The sequence below is a fragment of the Bos mutus genome, chromosome 21, assembly GCF_027580195.1.
Source record: "Bos mutus isolate GX-2022 chromosome 21, NWIPB_WYAK_1.1, whole genome shotgun sequence".
Classification (NCBI taxonomy): domain Eukaryota; kingdom Metazoa; phylum Chordata; class Mammalia; order Artiodactyla; family Bovidae; genus Bos; species Bos mutus.
This window is the reverse complement of record NC_091637.1, coordinates 66,511,088-66,525,423: the sequence shown is the minus strand read 5'-3', so window position 1 is coordinate 66,525,423 and position 14,336 is coordinate 66,511,088. Positions and strand designations below refer to the sequence as shown.

General features: G+C 51.0%; 1 protein-coding gene across 2 annotated transcripts in view; it reads right to left on the bottom strand.

Annotated features, from left to right (window-relative positions):
- TRAF3 (TNF receptor associated factor 3) overlaps positions 1 to 14,336 on the bottom strand; it is a 118,468-nt gene that overhangs the window by 26,232 nt on the left and 77,900 nt on the right. For both annotated transcript variants that reach the window (XM_070358023.1, XM_070358022.1), the window contains exons 3-4: positions 4,177 to 4,422; positions 2,520 to 2,571 (exon numbers count right to left, since the gene is read on the bottom strand). In XM_070358023.1, coding sequence (XP_070214124.1) covers positions 2,520 to 2,571; positions 4,177 to 4,421 — 297 coding nt within the window. In that variant the 5' untranslated portion in view covers position 4,422. The remainder of the gene's footprint in view (positions 1 to 2,519; positions 2,572 to 4,176; positions 4,423 to 14,336) is intronic.

The window sequence follows — 14,336 nt, the reverse complement described above, 5'->3', positions numbered from 1 at the left end:
GGAACGTCCCATGGAGGAATGGGGCGGTGGGAGTGGGCGCTACAGCGGGAGGCCTTGCTAGATCCTCGCCGGAGGAACAGAGAATCAACCCTAAAAGACAACGAGCTGCAGACGGTTTATACAACATTTATCTTGGTTCCTGCTCTGAAGGGTATTATCACTTGTAACTAACTCATTTTTCACCAAAAAGAAGGCATTAGCGTGCTATTTAAGCAACTTTTAAAAACATGTTGCAAAGATATAGTTAATCCAACAATGAAAATGTCCCCCTTTGAAAATGAAAACCCTCCTTGAATTTTCTTTTTCCCTTAGAGAGCAAGTACTCTCAGTCCTTCTAACAACACAAGCTACACCACCCTAGTACTCAGACACTTCTAAGAAACCCCCACACACTAATGCTCTGTAACAGCAGAAAACCAGAGAGCTCTTTCTTGACTCCAAAAGTAAAGAAATAGAATCAACAGCTGCTAAGAGTTAAAAATAAACTAATTTGGAGCCAAATCTAATCTTAGGTAAACATGACTTTTTTTAAAAGGTCATAATTTAAGATGTTGAAGTCAACAGAACAGGTATTTTGAACCAGTAAGAAATAATGTGATCACAGAAAATGATCTTTCTGTGCTGCTAAGTTTATTTTCTTTTCTTTGGGCTGCCCCTCATGGCTTGTGGGATCTTAGTTTTCTGACCAGGGACTGAACTGGGTCCACGTCAGCAGAAGCACAGAGTCTTAATCGCTGGATCACCAGGGAATTCCCTAAGTTTCTTAAATCACTTGAGTTTAACTTTGGTTCCCCAGTGGCTCAAATGGTAAAGAATCTGCCTGCAATGCGGAAGACCCAAGTTTAATCTCTGGGTTGGGAATATCCCCTGGAGAAGGGAATGGCAATCCACTCCAGTATTCTTGCCTGAAGAATTCCGCAGACAGAGAAGCCTGGTGGGCAGCAGTCCATAAGGTCACAAAGAGTCTGATACAATTGAGCAACTAACATAACTTCATAACTTAGGGAGGAAAAAACATAGATTGAAAACCTAAGAACAATAAAAGTACAGAACTTCAGGGCTGAGAAGGAGCTCGTATCATTTCTGCAACCATCCCATTTTATAGATGGGGAAGCGGAGGCCCTGGGGCGGTGCCCGCCTCAGTGACCTGCCCAGTGGCTGAGGTGAGTCTCCCGGGGCCCAACCAGACCTACATTTCCCCATGAGGATCCCTGGCTTATTCAGTCTCATTTACGAGTCTTCATCAAACTCCATAATCGTTCTTCAGCTATCAATGCCATTGAAAAACAGGGGTAACAACTCTGAATAATGAAATGAGGCACTAAAAAGTTCACCTCAGCCCACTGCTTCAACCTCCTCTCCCAGTCACATTGGTTTGCTGTTGCTATTTAGTCGCTCAGTTGTGTCTGACTCTTTGTGATCCCGTGGACTGCAGCCCACCAGGCTCCTCTATCCATGGGCATTTCCCAGGCAAGAATACTGGGGTGGGTTGCCATTTCCTTCTCCAGGGGATCTTCCTGACCCAAGGATTGAACTGTATTGTGTCTCCTGTATTGGCAGGTGGGTTTTTTACCACTGAGCCACTGGGGAAGCTTGTTACATTGGTTAGATAATCGCTAACAGGTTGCCGTGTTAAAACAAGGGGTAGAGCCGAGTGACCTGTTTTTCTTACAAAAAATCCCCTCCCTACTGCTGGGCAGGTAAATGCTGAGGAGGCACAGGTATGCAGATTTCGGACAATTCTGTCTCTGACCTGCCTGGAGCAGCTGATGCTGGGGCCCATCCTGGCAGCCCTCGGGCCCCCGTCACCAGCAAGCCCCAAGTCCCCACGCGCACCGGTGCTGCCAAACAGCAAGGCCACGGGAAAACCCGAGTGAGAACTTCACTGTACAATTTAATGGCCTACACTTAAAAAATGGTTAGGTTCATTAATCAAAATATCAGAACCACGTATTTTTATTGATCTTTTAAGTACTTCAAGAACGAGTGGTTTCAAATGAGAAGTGTGCCTGGGAGGGCTTGGCAGGGTGCAGACGACCACATGGTGGGTGAGAAGGGCCCGGGATCCTGGGTGCTGGGCTGCGGGACCCTCACAAGCTCTGAGGCACCCTCAGCCACGCAGGGGACGGGAGGGCTGAAAGCGCATGTGTCTAATGACTTCCAGGCGCTGCGTGGAACGGGAGACAGCACATTCGGTGGGGTCTGCAGACCAGCACCGTCTGAAGCCTGAGTGCAGCCATCTGGGAGGAGGACCTGAGACAACAGTGCACATCCCCCACCTGGGGTCTTGGGAGGTGAAACCATGACTGACCCAGGGGAGGAGGCAGGCTCGGGGCTGAAGCACCTGCCCAGCGTATCTGCCCGGTGTGCCGGGGTGCTTACAGCCCCCTGCCTCGACCCTGCTCTGCCAGCCATCAGAGCCAGGGAAACTCAGAGCCAGCGCGCAAGATGCGAACCTTGCGGAAGGCACCACCCAGAGCAACACGGAGACTAAACAGCTTTTTAAAAACCAGGAATACCTTGTCTTTGATGATGACTTCTTGACAAGCAGTACATTTTGGGCTGGAGGAGCTGAGGGGAGAGACACAGTAAACGTGTTAGAGGGTGAGCACCTTCTCATCTGAACCCACTGGGAACACTGAGCCATTCACTTAGGGGTCGTGTCTGCTGTGCAGAGCTCAGAGCACCAGGGCTTCAGGATGCCAGGGTAAGTTTGGTTTAAATACGGTTTAAGTGGGAGAAAAGGGCTAAGATTCTTTTTTAGTAGTGATTTTTCATAAGGAAGTTTTTCAGCAGAGCAGCTTAGATCAGTCCCTCTTGGAAAGTCCCTTTCAATTAAAAGTGAAATTTCATTTCAGAAACCAAAAGCAGCTCCGCGCGGAGGGGCTCTGTGGCGTGAGTGTCCCCAGCTCCCCGGAGGGCCTCTGAACAGTGCTGCCTTACCAGCACAGAAAGTGCTGGATCCACAGGCTGTCTCCTTCACAGCCGCTGAAAGGCTGATGGAATTCCACGGACTTGAATCCCATGGGAATCGAAAGCTGAGCCTGTCTACAGAGACCACGAGTCTCCTACATGATTCTTGTCCCCAAACTCAGGACACGAGCCACTGCTCCCTAGCTGCCCTTTTTTGGACTTGAGTCTCACCCCCATCCTGTGCTGGAAACCACCTCCGAGAGATTAAAAATAAAAAACTAATTTTGAGTGCTCCTTCCTTCCAGGGCCCCTGCCCTCGACAGCCTGAGAGCACCTGGCATCCAGGCCAGGGGCACTGTGGGGGATCCGGGAGCAGCAGGCAGGTGGGCAGGGGGGCCCTGGGGAGAGGGTGGGAGACCTGAGGGTTGGGGGCAGGGACATTAACAGGCTTTAAAATGATAGCTCGCTCATCCAGACTTCACCAGCATGGAGCCTGTGCTCACCTGTTTTAATCATGGGACTTTCTGAGCGCCCTTAGAGCCCAGGGCGCCTGGGCGGGATCCCCTGACACCTGCCGAAGGCCGGAGCAGGAGGAGTGCCAGGAGCAGAGGAGGGCAGAGACTGGAAGAGACCCCGCCCCCGGCCCACGGTGCCCCAACAGGGAAAGCAGGCGCCCTGGGGCTGCGCCACTAAACTCCGTTCCAGAGCTGAGTCCTCAGTCTGGGGGGAGAGGACGAGAGCTCAGCCGCAAGTCCCCAGAGGGAGCCCTGGGGAGGGAGGCTGCTCCCAGCGGAGGGCTGGACGAGCCAGGGCAGCCTTCCCGGTTCCCACCCGCCGGTGGGGGCCCAGGCTGAGCACAGTGCTCAGCACCCCGCCGGGTGAAACCTGCGGGATGAACCAGCACGCTCTGCTATACAACTCCAGCCTCCCTGACGCTGGGGGCTTTGAACGCGTTAATTCACAACGACATGCCCGCGAGGGCTGCTGCGGACTCCCTGACACTCAGCTCCAGGGCGTCCTGTCCTTACCGAGGACCTACCCCCCACATCCCGAACCGGCTGCACATCCCCTATCCTGGGGGATCGCCCTGAAGGGCCCCACCATCGTTGGTGGACGGGGTGGCTCCTCCCCAGAACGTGAGCGCCTCCAGCAAAACTGGGCCAGGCAGACAGGGGACAGGGGCCCCAGGGGAAAGACCTTGCGGGGGAGTTGGGGGGGCGCCCCAAGTCTGCAGCCGGACCCAGGCCCTCCAGCCAGACGCACCTGAGCAGGGCGCCCATGCAGGTCTCGCAGAAGCGGTGCCCGCACTCCGTCTGCTTGGGGCTGCAGAGCACCAGGCGGCACTTCTCGCACTTGTACTTGTCCTCCACGGCCTTGACGAAGCGCTCCTTGTAGCCACCCTGCTCGGGGACCAGCACAGCCGGCCCGGCTCCGCGCTCGGGGTGCAGCTTCAGCGGGGGGTTGGCAGGCAGGGCGCCGGCCGCGTCCAGCTTCTTACTGGGCTCCATCCTAGGAGAAGGGGGTCCATCAGAGCAGGGACGTGGCGGGGGGCCGGCAGCCGGCCAGGGCTCCCCGCGGGCTTCCAGCCTCCAGCACCCAGGTCTCCGCCCGGGGCCTGCTGCGAGGCGCAGATTGCATTGTTAAGGCTCTTCAATTTAAAATGCAGATGATGCTCTGCGTCACTTCGGATTCTATGGACCGGACCGTTCTGACGGTGCGGCTCCTGTCACCCAGCAACCACTTCCCTTGGGCGGGCTGCCCGGCCCCCTTCTCGAGCCCGCCCTGCAGCCTCGGACCCGCCCTGGGTGTGCGGGACCCGGTGCCCAGGACTGGATGCCGGCAGGGATGCTGGGCCTGGCCAACCGCACAGTGACACATGGCCAGTCCCCACCTGCGAGGCCCTGTCCCAGCAAAGTAGAAGGCGCCTGGAGACACAACAGAGCTCCTTTCAAAACTCACTGGGTCTCTCAAGACCAGCTATGCTCCTACTCAATCCTTCTACTTCTGCTACTGACACAACTAAGGCCCAAATGCCTTCTCCTTATGAGGTGCTGGGCGCCCCCCCCTCAGCCCGAGGCTCCCCAAATCCTTCTCATGAGGCGCTGGGCGCCCCCCCTCAGCCCGAGGCTCCCCAAATCCTTCTCATGAGGTGCTGGGCACCCCTCCCTGCTCAGCCCGAGGCTCCCCAAATGCCTTCTCCTTATGACGTGCTGGGTGTCCACCCCCGCCTCAGCCCGAGGCTCCCCAAATGCCTTCTCCTTATGAGGCGCTGGGTGTCCACCGCCCCCCGCAGACCGAGGCTCCCCACCAGCCAGGCCAGGCCGGACTCGGGTTCTGTGGGAATGGGGCACACTGCACCCCCGGCCCCAGGGGACCTGGTGGGCCGGGGGCAGAGGCCGCGCTGCCCAAGGCTCACTCCTCACGCTGCCTCTTCCCGCCCCTGGACAGGGCCGAAGGGAGGTGCGCCCGTGGCCGGGACGAGCAGGAACCACGCAGGAGGCAGTGCCCATGACAGGAAGATGACCCGTGTTCCAGCCACACGGGGGTTACTTTTAACAAAACAGTACACTACTGTGCTAAGCGCAGGAGCCTCCTGTGGCATCTATTAGTGACACCAAAAAAAAAAAAGATTTCAAAGTGACCCCCAGCAACCCTTTGCTCACCATCACTGATTAGTATCCTGTTTGTCAAGACACTAAACGGGAAGGTGCCTGTCTGGGAAACGGATCAACCAGGAGTCAGGCTGTTGCCACGGGTCGCCTGCCCGTCCTCCTGCAGATGCTGACCCCAGCTCCGCCGCCCTCCTCTCCACACCCCTCCCGCCTTTTCACGGAGCCCACCCTGGTCAGCCCACTCAAGGCCCACCCCCGCGGTCCATCCTCCCAAGCCTGCTGCTTGTGGTTTACTTACTGCCTCACTCCCTGAGGCAGGGCGTGGGTTTGGATCTGCTTTGTTGAACAGACCCTGGGCACCTGGAATCACTAGGGCCTGAGGTAAAAGATTCTCATTACACATCTGCTGAGTTAACAGAGGGAAAGGTGAGGTCTGAGCCACTCATAGCAAACTGTGTTTCTGTGAAGTCAGAAAAAAGAAAACTTCATTTTTCAGAACTAATCTCATAGCTTCATGCCTTGAAAACCTGCGCTTAGATCAGACGCTACTTGCAACTGTGGTTCAGTGTGTTATCCTGTAATGCGTGAGGAACGTGTGTTCCATAAGTAAACAGTTTTCAGTGAGACATGTTTGATTCTTTGGCTGTGAATTCCTACTTCAAACATAAGAGACAACTCAGGATGAAGCTCAGACAAACAGTCACTGCTTGTTTGCGTGTAACAGGTGTGGGTCACACGGCCTCTGCAGACACGTGAAGAACGCAGGGTTGGCTCCTCGGTTTTTACCGGCTGCCTAAGACAAGTGAGCACACGCCAAGAATCGCAAGCACATGAGGAGAACCTCCCTGCAGCCTGTCCTGAAAGGCAGAGCACAGGCCTGTCAGGACTCCCCTGGAATGTGGGGTGCTGACCGGGAACACACCCCAAGGGCTGCTCGAAACCCCGCCCAAGGCCCCCGTCCCGCCCCATGCACGGTCCATTCCTGAGCTGAGCTGCTGGCTGGATAACGAGCTTCCAGGGATGGAGGGAAAGAAGCACCTGGGCAGGACAGACAGGAAAAGCATCAGCCCTCCCTGAATACTCGCAAGTGAGGTCAGAGAAGATGATCTGAACACGATGCACCCAGGACAGGCAAATCCCAGAGCCCCAGAGCAGGTGCTCAGTCGGCAGGGGTGGGCGCACCTATTAACGGGAACGGGGCTTCCTGGGTGACCCGAGGGTTCTGGAACTGGGCACAGAGGTGACCGCACATTCTGTGAAGAGACTAAAAACCAGTGAGCCGTACGCTTTAAAGGGGGTGGACTCTATGGTATGTGAATGATACTTCAATTTGAAATCTAAACAAAGAATATGTCAAAGTAACTGTTTAAGCCAGTTCCATTTAGGTTTGGTTAATTTGTGACATTTATACGTGGCGTCATACACTTTAAATGTAAGACTAGAATCTAAGTGGCTATGCCCGATGCTGGGGAAGGGCCTCAGGAAGATTTCTCTATGAGAGTAGACACTCGCAGAGAAGACAATGAGGCCCAGAGGCGGATGCTCTGCTGGTCTCCGTGCGAGTGTGCAGACACCTAGGATCAGCACACATACGTGGAGGGAACGCATCTCCTCCTTCCTCCACACAAACCACACTGCGTGTGCAACACATGCAAACTAACCTACGGCTCTCCTGCATCACCAACCGCATCCCGGGCATTTCTCCACAGCGGCCTGTGAACAGGCACCGTATCACGGGGAAGGCCACACGGCATGCCACGTGGGGTTCTCTAGTTCTGCTCACGGACAATGAGGCTGGTTTCAGCTGATATTATAAACGACCTGCAGAGAACACTCCTGAACACATCTCTGCACACTTAGGCAAGCACACAGCAACATGGCCGCTGGGTCAAAGATCACGTCCGTTTTAAAATATATTGTTATTCAGTAGCCAAGTTGTGTCCGACTCTTTGCGACCCCATGAACTGCAGCACGCCAGGCTTCCCTGTCCTTCACCAACTCCCTGAGTTTGCTCAGACTCATGTCCATATAGAATCATTGCCCAACATCTTTCTAAAAGGGTTGCCCACTTTATACTTCCTCCAATGGTTAGTAAACTGTTAAACAAACATTGTTTTAGAGGACAACAGCCAGTTTTGCTCCAACGCTGAAGCTCTGACTTTGTTTCAGCCTCAGCCGTGTTTTCTGGAAGGCACTGCTAGCCGTGCGTGAGCAAGTCTCAGGTTCTCCCACGGGTGTTCGTCTCCTGAAGAGCCGCCAGTCGGCTCGGCCGTGCAACGTGGGAGGGCATACCCACTGGCCTCCCATCAGGCGGGAGAGGCCTTCTCAGGTGAGTGGCTCTGCAGGGGTTGCCGAACCAACCACATTTCATCTCAGCAGATAACCAGGTACCTCCAGCGTACATGGCACTCTGCCTTGCTTGTCAGGGAAAGGTGGTGAGGGAGACTGTCCCCGCCCCTCGGGAGCTCTGCGGGAGTCCTGAGGAAGGGGGGCACTCCAGGGTCAGCAGGGGTAATGGCGGCAGGAGCGGGAAGCATCCCCTGAGAGCTTACAGGGGCTGCGGATCCTCAGGCTGGGAGGCTTACACCCCATGTTGGGGAGATGGGGCTTCCCGAGCGGGACTTGGGGCAGGATGATCCCACCTCTAGCGGAGGGCAAGGCAGACACACACAGATGCAGCACAGCTGGGTGGGTGTGGCGGGTGGCCAGGTCCTGGGGGCTCTGGGGGTCAGATAGGCAGGGCGTCCAGCTGCGAGTGGCCTGGCTGGGAGGGCAGGCCTGGCGCTCCTGCCCTGAGGCAAGTCCTCGGGCACAGCTTTTATCCTGTTTTTCTTTTCCCATGAAAAGCAGATGGCGCCCCCGATTCTCTGGCATTTTCAGGCATCACTGAGGCATCGCATGCAGGATCCCCTGTAAACTGCAGCACTGCACCCAGAAGACACACTCTCCTCCCGCTGGGTCGGGGAGTCCACGGGCATCAGCTGCTTCCTCACTCTGGACAGCTTAATGCCTTGTCAAAAAGCCCTTGCTCAGCAATTAGGCAAGAAAAATAAGAAATAAACAGCTTCCAGACTGGAAAGAAGAAGTAAAACTATTTCCATTTTCAGATGATATAATCTTGTGCATAGAACATACTAAGGAATCAACTAAAAACAAGCTGAACTAATAAACTTGTTCAGTAAAGCTGCAGGATATAATAGTTCAGTCAGTCAGTCATGTCCGACTCTTTGAGACCCCCATGGCCTGCAGCACGCCAGGCTTCCCTGTCCATCACCATCTCCCACAGCTTGATATCAACATATAAAGCCCAGCAGCATTTCTATACACTAGCAGTGAACAATTCAAAAATAAAATTGAGAAAGCAATCCAATTATGAGTATCAAAAAGAATAAAATATATTCTGAAAATGATAAAACATTGTTTTTACCCTAAGTGGAAAGCTACCCCATGCTCACAGACCGGAACACTCAGCATTGCTAAGGTGGCACTGCCACTCAGCCTGACCTACAGACCCGTCTATACCCAGACCTGGATCCTAGCTGGGTTTTTTTTTCTTGCAGAAATTAATAAGCTGAACCTAAAATTCACATTGAAATATGAGGGACTCAGAATAGACAAAATAATCCTGAAAAAGAAGAACAAAGTCGGAAGACTCACACTTCCTTATTTCAAAACTTACTACAGATGAATGAGGATACTGTAGTACTGGTAAGAAGGACAGACAGACAGTCAATGAAGCAGAACCAAGAGTCCAGACAGAAATGCTCACGTTTATGGCCAGCTGGTTTCAGACAAGGGCGCCAGCTCGTTGCTGGGGAAGGAGTAGGGTGTGCTCGGGCCGGCGAGCTCACGGCCGCCACAGAGTGGAGAGGGCTGTGCCCCAGTGTGTCTCTTCACGGCTCTGGCAGGCCATGCTGGCAGCCACTGCCCAACAGCTTCGGGACACCTGCGTCCTCCTTCCCAGGTGGGCAATCCAGTTCAACTCTGGTACAGAAAGTGCGCTTCACGGAGAACAGCGGGGTGGGCTCTAAGTCCTTCCGGGCTGATATCCTTCTCTGCCTTTCAAGAAAACGTAGTGTGTGTTCAGTTCAGTTCAGTCAGTTCAGTCGCTCAGTCATGTCCGACTCTTTTCAACCCCATGAATCGCAGCACGCCAGGCCTCCCTGTCCATCACCAACTCCCGGAGTTCACTCAGACTCACGTCCATCAAGCTGGTGATGCCATCCAGCCATCTCATCCTCTGTCGTCCCCTTCTCCTCCTGCCCCCAATCTCTCCCAGAATCAGTCTTTTCCAATGAGTCAACTCTTTGCATGAGGTGGCCAAAGTACTGGAGCTTCAGCTTTAGCATCATTCCTTCCAAAGAACACCCAGGACTGATCTCCTTTAGGATGGACTGGTTGGATCTCCTTGCAGTCCAAGGGACTCTCAAGAGTCTTCTTCAACACCGCAGTTCAAAAGCATCAATTCTTCAGTGCTCAGCTTTCTTCACAGTCCAATTCTCACATCCATACATGACTACTGGAAAAACCATAGCCTTGACTAGATGGACCTTTGTGGGCAAAGTAATGGCTCTGCTTTTGAATATGCTATCTAGGTTGGTCATAACTTTCCTTCCAAGGAGTAAGCATCTTTTAATTTCATGGCTGCAATCACCATCTGCAGTGATTTTGGAGCCCCCCAAAATAAAGTCTGACACTGTTTCCACTGTTTCCCCATCTATTTCCCATGAAGTGATGGGACCAGATGCTGTGATCTTAGTTTTCTGAATGTTGAGCTTTAAGCCAACTTTTTCACTCTCCTCTTTCACCTTCATCAAGAGGCTTTTTAGTTCCTCTTCACTTTCTGCCATAAGGGTGGTGTCATCTGCATATCTGAGGTTATTGATATTTCTCCCAGCAATCTTGATTCCAGTTTGTGCTTCTTCCAGCCCAGCGTTTCTCATGATGTACTCTGCATATAAGTTAAATAAGCAGGGTGACAATATACAGCCTTGACGTACTCCTTTTTCTATTTGGAACCAGTTTGTTGTTCCATGTCCAGTTCTAACTGTTGTTTCCTGACCTGCATATAGGTTTCTCAAGAGGCAGGTCACATGGTCTGGTATTCCCATCTCTTTCAGAATTTTCCACAGTTTATTGTGATCCACACAGTCAAAGGCTTTGGCATAGTCAATAAAGCAGAAATAGATGTTTTTCTGGAACTCTCTTGCTTTTTTGACGATCCAGTGGATGTTGGCAATTTGATCTCTGGTTCCTCTGTCTTTTCCAGACACATAAAAATGATGCTGGGCGATGTCCATGCAAGGTGAGAATAGGAATACAGCAACAACAAACCCCAACACCCAGCACCCATGTGACAGTCACCATCGCCCAGCACGCCCCACCTCAGCCATCCCCTGCCTTGCTCCAAGTCCATGTCAGCCTCAACTTTGCAACTACAGTTCTCGTACTGTCACACATTTTTCTTCTTAAAACATTTTTGCCTCTTTTTAACCTCATAAAAATGATATACCATATACAGGCCTCTGCAATCAGTGTTGTATCAATGTTATGCCACGTGTGCTGTGTGTAGTAGACAGAGGTCATTCATGTTTTACTACAGTGTAATACTCCACAGTGTACTTACCTATCTTTTTATCACACTGCTTTCTGCTGGCATGGACACTCTGTTCTGAACATTCTGGAGCATCTGTCCTGGGGAACTTTCTCTAGGGTACACACTCTTGATCACGAGACTAGGGTTAAGCAAACTGTAAGCTGTGGGTTATATATGGTCAGTCGCCGGTTTCTGTTTGGCTCTCAAGCTTAAAACACTTATTCTTAAAGAGTCAAACAAACAAATGAAACCAAGGCAACTACGTGACATGACCGTGCACATTACCCACAAAGCCTAGGATATTTACCTCTCGGCCTTTAGAGAATTTGCCAACTCCTGCCCTGAGCTTCACATCTAGAGTTCACAGGAACGGCTGGTTTGCAGGGTGTTGGCATGGCCAGTTCACAAGCTTCGCTAACCCACCCTCTTACCAACGCTGGGCACCATTGGACAGCTTAATTTCCACCAATCTAGCAGGTACGAGGGTCCCTTTTCTTCCTTACTCTGATAATTAAATAGGTTTAGCATATTTTCATGTGCTCACTGGCCATTTGTGCTTTTCCTTCTGTTGAAATGCCTGACTGTGTCTGAATTTTTTAATTGGGTTATTGGTCTTTTACAATATTGATTTGTAGCGGTGATTCATATGTTCTGACTGCTAATCTCTTGTTAGTTATATGTATATGTTTTCCCCTTAGGTTGTGGCTTCACTTTAACTTTCTGCATTTTAATGAAGTGAAGTTCTTAATTTTAATGTAGTCAAATGTATCCTTTTAAAGGATATCTTTATCTGTACCTCTTGGCCTTTTAAAAAGATTCAGATTAGCTTATGGGTGATGCTGATGAAAAAGGACAACCTAACATATAGGGAACCAAACTGAAAGCAGTTCTACTTCTATCACAGAATCATTCCCAAAAGAAGGGTGTTCTGCTCAAATAATGAGCCACCAACTATGTCAAACAGACTCACATTACTCAAGGGAAATATTCTACCTAAACAAGAACTCGTTTAAAAAAGAAATTACATGGACCCCGAGCAGGGCCCAGGGGGCAAGCCCACGCCCTGCTCTGTCGGTGAGATGGCAGATGTGGGCCTCAGCTGGCCCACGGTCCTCCCTGGTACCAGGACAGGTGGATGAATAAACCCACTCAGGTTTACCGCCAATCCCAGACTCCCCGACGATCAAGGTCACTGTAAGATGCCAGTTCTGATTGAAAGCAAACCTAATTTCTGATTGAAATCACCTAATCACCTCCTGAAACAACCAAGACAACAGGATGGTATCTTAAGTCTTAAGACAATTATCCGCTGACTGTGTCCTGAGGAAAAGGAAGTTTCGGATCTAGGAAGACCGTCACTGGAGGCGAATTTTCCCCAACAAGCCCAGAGGCAGACGGCAGTGAGACTGAGCACTGTTCAACCTGGCCGCCGATGGGTGTGCCATTCTAAGGCCACACACAAGGTTGGGCAGCGGAACCGCCAGAGTGAACCTGCTTCAGGTGCCCGCCCATCTGCGTGGCAGGGAGGGTGAAAACCTCAAGATCATCAAAGGAAATAAAACGTCTATCTGCAAGACCAAAGTTTTCAAAAGCAACCAGGGAGGACACGAATATTAATTTATCTCTCATACTGTTCACCACTGTAAGCCAACTTAACTCCTTTCTGAAATCAGGTGGGGTGGACATAAATGAGGTAAATTCAAAATTGGTCGCCAGGTTAAGAACAGACGTGAGTGATGTCAGTGAAGACGGCTGAGTACATAACTCCAAAGGTTCATCCTTCAAAAAAAGCAAGAAAAAAGATGGCAAGATCTGTCAGAAACAACCTGTGTGGAATTCTAAAACCTAAACGGAAAGCTTACAGCAATCAGAGGGATGCTTAATCAACAGAAACCTGCTGCATCTCGGAGAGGACAGTGAGCTCTGCAGCGCTTTCCCCAGCCCTGGCCCTCTCCCTAAGAGGCAGTGGCCTGGAAGACAGAAGCCTGCAATCCCAGCACGGGGACTGGCTGGATGCCGGGGGCAGGTGGAGCGGAACACACTCACGTGCAAAGAGTTTCAGGAGTAGTTACGACCTATCTGGTGGCTCCCCAGAAGACCCACTCAAACGGCTTGACCTCATCAGACTCAGGACTCTCCCAGCACTGAGGCAGCCACGGTGGGGCTGGGGGACTGTCCTAAAAACACTCAGAGACAAATGGATTAGTCGCTGCTGGCTGGGCCAACGAGTAATGGTAGAAGAAAACGAGAGACAAACCAAAAGGTTGACAGGAAATGCTGGGAAACGAGGGCTCTGAAGAGCTCCAACGTGTTACCAGGATCCCAGAAGGCCATGCACATGCTCAGGGCTGTGTGCACGCTCAGGAGAGATCCAAGAAGACCCTGAACTCTCACCTCTGGCTGATCTTCAGGTTCTGTACAAGCAGGAAGTAATGCTAAGGCAAACTTGCCAACTGCCTGGCTGGGTGCTGAAAACATACCCTGATGCCCACGTATACCCTGTGGGAAGAGATTCAGAGATAATTTTGGTTCCAGGCACTTATAGAAAATCTCTATCTGATTCTTAGCTGACTACTACACTGGTGGAACAGAGACTTCGGTGACTACTCATGATAAAGCATGTGGACTTTACAAAATCAGCTCAAAAAAGTCATTATGCAAATAGTAACTAAAACAAGCAGCAAGAAATACTGGGGAGAATCTCATTTCTATCTTTGCCATATTATAATATTCAAAATGTCCATTTTCAATAAAAAATTGTCAGTCAGGCAAGAAATAAGGAAGCATGGCCCACATACAGGGGAAAAAAAAAAAAAAAGGCAAGTAATAGAAACTGTCTAGGAGGAAACACAGACATGAGACTTACAGCTGTGCATGAGCTCAAAGAGACAAAGGGAACCGTGTCCAGAAAAGCAAAAGGAACCATCTGAACAGTGTCTCATGAAACACAAAATATCAATAAAAATCAATAAAGTTTTAAAGGAACCAAATGGAGATCCTGGAGTTAAAAAGCACAATGATGGAAAAGAAAAATTCAATAAAGGGGCTCAACAGGAGAACTGAATAGATAGAAGAAAGAATTAGAGAACTTGAAGACAGGCCAATTGAGATTTGAAGATAAGACAATCGAGTTTATCCAGTCTAAGTAACAGAAGGAAAAAGTAATAAAGAAAAATAATAAAGAAAAATGCAAAGAGCTTAGAGACCTATGGGGC